Source organism: Hylobates moloch, unplaced genomic scaffold, assembly GCF_009828535.3.
Source record: "Hylobates moloch isolate HMO894 unplaced genomic scaffold, HMol_V3 SCAFFOLD_12, whole genome shotgun sequence".
Lineage (NCBI taxonomy): Eukaryota > Metazoa > Chordata > Mammalia > Primates > Hylobatidae > Hylobates > Hylobates moloch.
The window spans coordinates 37,320,016-37,328,927 of NW_026652287.1; the positions used below are offsets into that span (position 1 = coordinate 37,320,016).

General features: G+C 49.5%; 1 protein-coding gene across 4 annotated transcripts in view; it reads left to right on the forward strand.

The window, feature by feature from the left end:
- The first annotated feature begins 576 nt into the window (after window positions 1–576).
- The window catches only part of PLA2G4C (phospholipase A2 group IVC), a 53,207-nt gene continuing 44,871 nt past the window's right edge, over window positions 577–8,912 (forward strand). Inside the window, exons 1-4 of one of the 4 annotated variants that reach the window (XM_058424808.1) lie at window positions 577–1,232; window positions 4,232–4,271; window positions 5,289–5,369; window positions 5,956–6,092. In XM_058424808.1, coding sequence (XP_058280791.1) covers window positions 1,204–1,232; window positions 4,232–4,271; window positions 5,289–5,369; window positions 5,956–6,092 — 287 coding nt within the window. In that variant the 5' untranslated portion in view covers window positions 577–1,203. Of the gene's footprint in view, window positions 1,233–4,231; window positions 4,272–5,257; window positions 5,370–5,955; window positions 6,093–8,912 lie in introns of all 4 variants that reach the window. The other 3 variants (XM_032169311.2, XM_032169310.2, XM_058424809.1) reach the window with 3 other exon arrangements.

Genomic DNA, 8,912 nt, shown 5'->3' on the forward strand with positions numbered 1-8,912 from the left:
GAGGTAGGAGAATCACTTGAACCTAGGAGGCGGAGGTTGCAGTGAGCTGAGATCGCACCACTGCACTCCAGCCTGGGTGACAGAGCAAGACTCCATCTCAAAAAAAAAAGTAAAAATTCAAAATCCATCAAGTCGGGATGACACTTAGTGCTGGGCTTCAGGAAGAGTAGGCAGGAGGGTAGTATGGGAGGTTTCTAGGAGCCACTCTTGGAAGCAGCGCTCGCCACAGATGCTCCATTGTACTGACTGGAACTCGGTCACATGACCACAGAACTCACTCACATGGCCACACCTAGCTGCAAAGGTGCTGGGAAATGTGGTACCCTGTTGGGAGGCCACTTCTGGGCTTCAAACCTTCCCTGTGAATGGAGCTCACAGATTTCCTAAAAATGGACATTAAATGAACCAGAGTTGGCCCTAAGGATCTGGCTCACTGCAACCTCCACCTCCCGGGTTGAAGCACCTGCCTCAGCCTCCCGAGTAGTAGCTGGGATTACAGGCACACGCCACCATGCCGAGCTAATTTTTGTATTTTTAGTAGAGAAGGGGTTTCACCATGTTGGCCAGGCTGGTCTCGAACTCCTGACTTCACATGATCCGCCTGCCTCGGCCTCCCAAAGTGCTAGGATTACAGGCGTTAGCCACCACACCTGACCTCAATATTTCTTTTTCTGGGTATTTGAGTATGATATTATACATGATGGTTATTAGCCAGTTGCATAGGAAGATTAGCTAATCTGTTTTGAGGAATACTTATCTCCAATATAGTTGGATAACGACAACATTCTTTTTTTGAATACTGGTCTCGGTTGCCTAATGACAGAAGGGTGACCTCATTAAGGAAGCCTGGAAAGTCCCAGCCCTCCACGTGATCCTACTGATGAAAATAGCTCCGGGTGAGCTGCGGAACAGCTGAAAAAGCTAGAGCAAGCGAGCAGGGCCCACAAGCCGAGGAAGGCTGTATAAAAGCGCAGGGGCCATTTTACCTCCAGGTTGGCCCTGCTCAGGACCAGGAGGAAACACCTCCAGCCCGCGACCTCCTCCCACAGGGCGAAAAGGAAAGCAGGAGGACCACAGAAGCTTTGGCACCGAGGATCACCGCAGTCTTCACCCACGGAGATCCCGGCTGAAGGAGCTGTCCAGCGGCTACATCGCTAAGCGCAGGTATTCCAGGCGGATTCTCGAGCACCAGCGCCACCGCGCATGCGCACACGCCCCAGATCCAGGCTCAGGCAAGCCGTGGGGGAAGGGAGGGCTGTTTCATCCCGCTGGGGCGGCCATGACGAAGTACCAGGGATTGGGTGCAATTAAATAACAGGATTTCTTTTTCTTTTTAATTTTCTTTTCTTTTCTTTTTTTTTTTTTTTTGAGACAGAATCTCGCTCTGTCCCCCAGGCTGGAGTGCAGTGATGCGATCTCGGCTCACTGCAAGCTCCGCCTCCCGGGTTCAAGCGATTCTCCTGCCTCAACCTCCCGAGTAGCTGGGATTACAGGCGCCCACCACCACACCCGGCTAATTTTTGTATTTTTAGTAGAGATGGGGTTTCACCATGCTGGCCAGGCTGGTCTCAAACTCCTGACCTCGTGATCCGCCTCACTCGGCCTTCCAAAGTGCTGGGATTACAGGCATGAGCCACCGCGCCCGGCCAGGAATTTATTTTCTAACACTTCTGGAAGCTAGAAGTCCAAGATCAAGGTGTTGGCAGGGTTGGTTTCTCCTGAAGCCTCTCGCAGAGGCCCTAATCTCTCCTTATAAAACCAATCAGGCCGGGCGCGGTAGCACAGCCATGAGCCACTGTGCCTGGCCTGAAGCCACATTCATAAGACAAGGTTAGAATCCTGAAGGTGCTGGAACTTTGCTAAAGAACAGTCGTGGGTTGTGAAAGAGTGACGCTCAGACTTAAGACCATGGCACACCGGCTCGGCCAAGAGATCTTTATTGGAGGCAGCAGGCTGGGCTGGGCAGGAGACAGAGAGAGAGAGAGCGCGGTGGGGGGTTTGCTTCTTTTATGCCCAGGAGGGCTGCGTGGATGTTTGTGATTGGTTGGGGTGGGGCTTAGAGCGAGGCGAGAAAAACACCTCTCTCTGATTGGTTTTTCGTTTGGCGGGCTTGCATTGAGGAAGAAGAACCCGGAACCAGCGCCATTAGGGTGCTCTAGTTACCTAACAGGTTGAGCAGTGACCTGCCATCCCTTAGCTTCCTCTTCTATATGTGCTCCAGAGTCATGTAACCAGGGGTCACATGATTTATAACTTCCCCAGCTACTGCTATAAATAATGTCACTATTGTGAAACATACAGAACTCATCTTTTTAGTGGGGTGTGTTAGCTAATACCTGTAATCCCCACTTCTTGGGAGGCTGAGGCAGGAGGATTGCATGAGCCCAAGAGAATGAGACCAGCCTGGGCAACATAGTGAGACCTCAATCTCTACAAAAAAATTAAAACTTTGCCAGACATGGTGGCGCATGCCTCTAGTCCCAGCTACTCAGGAGGCCAAGGCAGGAGGATTGCTTGAGCCCAAGAGTTGGAGGCTGCAGCGAGCTATGATTGCGCCACTGTAGGGACCAGCCCTACAGGGTCTGTGGGTCTTTCTCCCCGTGTGCGGAGACGAGAGATTGTAGAAATAAAGACACAAGACAAAAGAGATAGAAGAAAAGACAGCTGGGCCTGGGGGACCACTACCACCAAGACGCGGAGACCAATAGTGGCCCCAAATGCCTGGCTGCGCTGTTATTTATTGGATAATAAGGGGCAGAATAAAGAATGTGAGTCATCTCCAATGATTGATAAGGTCACGTGAGTCACGTGTCCACTGGACAGGGGGCCCTTCCCTGTTAGGTAGCCGAGGCGGAGAGAGAGAGGACAGCTTATGTCATTATTTCTTCTATGCTCTTTTCAGAAAGATCAAAGACTTTAATATTTTAGTACTTTCACTAATTCTGCTACTGCTATCTAGAGGGCGGAGCCAGATGTACAGAGTGGAACAGGAAAGTGAAACAGGAGCGTGACCGCTGAAGCACAGCATCACAGGAAGACGGTTAGGCCTCTGGATGGCTGTGGGTGGCTGACATCAGTCAGGCCCTCTACAAGAGGTGGTGGAGCAGAGTCTTCTCTCACTCCGCCGGGGAAAGGCAGACTCCCTTTCCCGGTCTGCTAAGTAATGGGTGCTTTTTCTAGGCACTGATGTGACCGCTAGACCAAGGTCCGCTAGGCAACAGGCATCTTCCCAGACGCTGGCGTTACCGCTAGACCAAGGAGCCCTCTAGTGGCCCTGTCCGGGCATGACAGAGGGCTCAAACTCTTCTGGTCACTCCTGACCTCAAGTGATCTGCCTGCCTTGGCCTCCCAAAGTGCTGGGATTACAGGCGTGAGCCACTGCTCCTGGCAATAATGTTTTGTTTTGTTTTTGTTTTTGTTTTTAAAAAAAGAACTTGTCTTTGAGATAGCTTTCAGAGTGAGCATTTTGGCAGACCAAGAGCTACCACCTGGTCCTGAGACCCACTCCCAGGAACTGACTCAGCTATACAGAGATAGTTTTGGACACCCCTGTGATTTCATCCATAGCTGATCAATTGTTTCAGTTCCTCCAGCCCCTTGCCCACCAAAGTTTCCTTAAAAAACCCTAGCCTCAGGCCGGGCACGGTGGCTCACGCCTGTAATCCCAGCACTTTGGGAGGCCAAGGCGGGCGAATCACCTGAGGTCAGGAGTTCGAGACCAGCCTGGCCAACATGGAGAAACCCCATTTCTACTAAAAATACAAAAATTAGCCGGGCATGGTGGTGCATGCCTGTAATCCCAGCTACTCAGGAGGCTGAGGCAGGGGAATTGCTTGAACCCGGGAGGCGGAGGATGCAGTGAGCCGAGATCGTGCCAATGCACTCCAGCCTGGGCAACAAGAGGGAAACTTCATCTAAAGAGAGAGAGAGACAGACAGAGACAGAGACAGAGGCAGAGACAGAGAAAGAGAAAGAGAAAGAGAAAGGAAAAACCCTAGCCTCCAAATTTTCAAAGAGACACGCTTGAAATATTTCTCCCATTCTCCTCGCTTGGCCTCCCCTGAGATTATTAAACTCTCTCTCTTTGCTGCAACACCTGCTGTTCGCATTGGTTTTGTCTGGGCGGTAGACAAGAAGAACCCATGAGCCCGTGACAGTCCCAGCCCTCCCCCACTGTCTTTGCTAAGCCCAACAGTGGACACAGGTCTAAAAAGAGCCATTTCTTTGGCAGGAGGACTGAGAATTTTCTGACCGCAGTGCACCATGGGAAGGTAAGTCCTCTCAGAGCTGACCACTGTGGGGAAGCAGAGCATTTGTATAATGGAACGCATAGTGAGTGTCAAGAGGTGAGGGCTGTGACAGTTCCTCTCGCTTGGTGGAGATAGATGGAAAGAGCTGAAGTCTGGGCGTGGTGGCCCATGCCTGTAATCCCAGCACTTTTGGTGGCCGAGGCAAGATCTCTTGAGCCCCAGAGTTCGAGACTAGCCTGGACAACATGGTGAAACCCTATCTCTACAATAAAAGAAAATATTTTTAAAAATTAGCCAATCATAGTGGTACACACCTGTAGTCCAAGCTACTTGGGAGGCTGAGACATGAGGATCACTTGAGTCCCGGTGTTCAAGGCTGCAGTAAGCTACGATTGCACCACTGCACTGGTGGTGGGCAACAGAGCAAGACCCTGTCTTATCGTTGAACCAGCGAGGTGGAGGTTGCAGTGAACTGAGATTGCGCCACTGCACTCCAGCCTGGGCAACAGAGTAAGACTCTCTCAAAAAAGAGAGACAGAGAAAGAAAGGAGGGAGGGAGGGAGGGAAAGAGGGAGGGAGGGGAGGAAGGAAGGAAGGAAAGAAGGAAGGAAGGAAGGAAGGAAGGAAGGAAGGAAGGAAGGAAGGAAGGAAGGAAAGTAGGTAGGTAGGTCACCATGTTGGCCTGGCTGGTTTTGAACTCCTGGGCTCAAGTGATCCACCCACCTCGGCCTCCCAAAGTGCTGGGATTACAGGTGTGAGCTACTGCCTCTGGCCCCAAAATTAACCATTTTGAAAAGTGAATAATTGACTGGCATTCAGTGCATTCACAGTGTTGTACAACCATCACCTCTATCTAGTTTTAGAATATTTTCCTCACCCCAAAAGGAAACCATGTACCCGTGGGCTGGTGGCTACCTGCTTGGACAGCCCAGTTCTAGGTCAGATTCTGTGTTTTATCCCTTTTCCCTGTGAATTTTCTGGACTTCTTCGTGTTTTCTCCTGGGAAGCTCTGAGGTTTCCATAATTCCTGGGCTCCAGAAAGAAGAAAAGGCGGCCGTGGAGAGACGAAGATTTCATGTGCTGAAAGCTCTGAAGAAGCTAAGGATCGAGGCCAGTGAGGTAAGTGAGGGGAGGAGGGTGGCCCCAGAGATCCCAGAATCGCCCCCTCTGTGCCCAGTGTCCAGGGCCCATCTCAGCCAGGGAGAGCTGGACCGAAGGATATGAACTTCTATGGGACAGGCATTGCCCCTGCCTAAGGGAGATCCTAGGTCTTCTTCTCCTTCTCCTTCTCCTCCTCCTCCTTTCTTTTTCTTTTCTTCTTCTTCTTATTTTTTTTTATTTTTTTGAGACAAGGTCTTGCTGTGTCACCCAGGCTGGAGTGCAGTGGCATGAGCTTGGCTCACTGCAACCTCCACCTCCCAGGTTCAAGCTATTCTCCTGCATCAGCCCGCTGAGCAGCTGGGATTACAGGTGTGTGTGCCACCACACCCAGCTAATTTTTATATTTTTAGTAGAGATGGGGTTTTACCATGTTGGCCAAGTTGGTCTTGAACTCCTGACCTCAAGTGATCCACCTGCCTAAGCCTCCCAATGTGCTGGGATTACAGGCGTGAGCCACGGTGCCCAGCCCCAGGTACCCTTCTTCTTGTTCCCACCTCCATCCTCAGGCTCTGAACCTCTGATTGATTTTCTCCCCAATGTCTAGGCCCCAGTTGTTGCTGTGCTGGGCTCAGGTGGAGGACTGCGGGCTCACATTGCCTGCCTTGGAGTCCTGAGTGAGATGAAAGAACAGGGCCTGTTGGATGCCATCACGTACCTCGCAGGGGTCTCTGGATCCACTTGGTAAGCATCACTCGTGTTTCAGATTGCTTTCTGACACATAAATGGGATTTTTTTTTCCTCCTGACACCAAATGTGTGTGGTTTTTTCCAACGCTGCTTCTCGAGCTCTCTGGTACTAGCTGGGTGTCCTACAATTCTGAGCAATTCTGACGCTGTCTACCTGGAGTTCACGTCAGATTCCACAGGTGAAAGGGGCTCAGTCCCAAAAAACTGCTCCCACTTCAGACACGAGTTGCAATTACCTAGCCGCTGGTACTTCTGACTGACTGGCAATAGTTTGGGGTTTCCCACAGCTTCCTCCTCATGTTCAATAATTTACTGGGATAGCTTACAGAACTCAGGAACACACTTTACTTACATTTGCTGGTGTATTACAAAGGATGGGCCAGGTGTGGTGGCTCACGCTTGTAATCCCAGCACTTTGGGAGGCTGAGGCAGGAAGATCGCTTGAGTCCAGGAGTTTGAGACCCAGGCTGGGCAACATAGCGAGACCCTGTCTCTACAAAAAGTGAAAAAATTAGCCAGGCATGGTGGTGCATGCCTGTGGTCCCAGCTACTCAGGAAGCTGAGGCAGGAGGATTGCTTTAGCCTGGGAGTCTGAGGCTGCATTGAACTACAGTCACACCACTGCACACCAGCCTGGGTGACAGCGAGATCCTATCTCAAAAAAAAAAAAAAAAATTCCAAGGGTTTTAGGAACTCTGCACCAGGAAGCAGGGGAAAACACCAAGTATCTTTCTTTACTACACAAAGCCACGGACAAAGCATAATAATACTACCTTCTGACATTAAAGGAGGATTTACATGTTCAGGTGCACGTTTCACACTGCAGGTGGATAGAATACAGCCCTTTTAACTTATCAGCCTTTATGATAAAGTATTACATTAATCTGTGTAGGACTGTCTCATTCAGGAGGCCCCAGATGGCAGGTATGAAATACTCATGTCTGCATATTTGTTGCCAAGCCCAGGGCAGACATGACTAATAGATCTTGGCACATTTTCAGAGCAGGAGGTAAGGCTAGGCAGAGCAGCAGAGGCTCGAGTGAGATAGGCAGGGCAGAGGCACGAATATTGAGCCTGGCTGGCCTGATTTGTTTTCCTTTCTGTGCTCAAAGTTTGATCTGGAGCTGGGTTCTAAGCTGGGTGTGGAGGATGAGGTTCATGGAGACGACAGCATGAAGAGCAGAGCTGCAGAGCTTGGGAGTGGGAAAGGTCCTGCAGAGTCACACCTAGGACCCCTCTATTCTTCCAAGGCTCATCTAACATGTTGAGTGACATTGCTTGGGGGTTTAGCCGTACTGCACGTTGTGGAACTCCAGGGGGAGCTGTTGAGATAGGAACCACGTGATTTCTTCTGCACTCTTTCCAAGGCTGCTGTGGTTAAAAAGGCAGGCCTGGCTGGACAAAGGGACTCACACCTGTAATCCCAGTACTTTGGGACGTCGAGGTGGGAGGATCTCTTGAGCCCAGGAGGAGTTCAAGACCAGCCTGGGCAACATAGCGAGACCCCATCTCTACAAACAACAACAACAAAAGCCTTATATTCCAACAGCTTTGGTTTAGTTCCTGGAGCTGTCCTTCATGGGCTGTTATGAGCCCAGACATACTTCTTTGTGCTTTGGTTACCTCCACTGTTGAGCATTGTAAGTGTGGATGATGAAGACTCGGGAAGGATGTGTGCAAGGAGGTCCTTCACAGGAACACCTGCCTCATGGAGAGGGCGACACACAGAGGAAACGGAAAATTTACATTAAATAAATATACCTGCAGAACAATCAAGTTCAAAGGAGGACGCAAAATCATCTGGGACAATCTTTCCATTTCACAGGCAGGAAAATGAGAGCATGATGGGAGAAAGGCCTCATCAGAGTCAAATGTTTTTTGCAGCCAGCACTTATTGAAGGTTTACATGTGACAGCAACATACTGTGCTGATCTCACAGGGCTGTTTGAGAATTAAATGATGAAACATATGCAAAGCATCCCAACCTGAGCTGTCCAGTAGAACTATATACCACGAGCCACATCTATTCTATCATTTTAAATTTTCTTTCTTTCTTTCTTTCTTTCTTTCTTTCTTTCTTTCTTTCTTTCTTTCTTTCTTTCTTTCTTTCTTTCTCTTTCTTTCTTTCTTTTCTTTCTCTCTCTCTCTTTCTTTCTTTCTTCTTTTCTGTTCTTTTTTTCTTTTGGAGACACAGTCTCGCTCTTGTCACCCAGGCTGGAGTGCAGTGGCGCGATCTTGGCTCATTGCAACCTCCACTTCCTGGGTTCAAGTGGTTCTCCTGCCTCAGCCTCCCAATTAGCTCGGATTATAGGCACTTGCCACCACACCCAGCTAATTTTTATATTTTTAGTAGAGATGGAGTTTCACCATGTTGGCCAAGCTGGTCTCTAACTCCTGACCTCAGGTGATCTGCCTGCCCTGGCCTCCCAAAGTGCTGGAATTACAGGTGTAAGCCACCATGTCCAGCCCATTTTAAATTTTCTAGTAACCTCTTCAAGAAGGTAAAAAGAAACAGTGAAATGAATGATCCATTTTCTTTAACCCAATATATCCAAAAGATTAGCATTTTGACACATCATTAAGAAAAAAATTGTTAATGAGATATTTGATATTCCTTTTGTCAGACTAAGTCTTTGAAAGCTGCTGGGCATTTTATGCTGAGAGCATTCCAAGTTGGATGCAGAAGTCTCATTAGATGTTAAAGGAGGCCCAGGGCAGTGGCTCACACCTGTAATCCCAGCACTTTGAGAGGCCAAGGCAGGTGGATCACCTGAGGTCAGGAGTTTGAGACCAGCCTGGCCAACATGGTGAAACC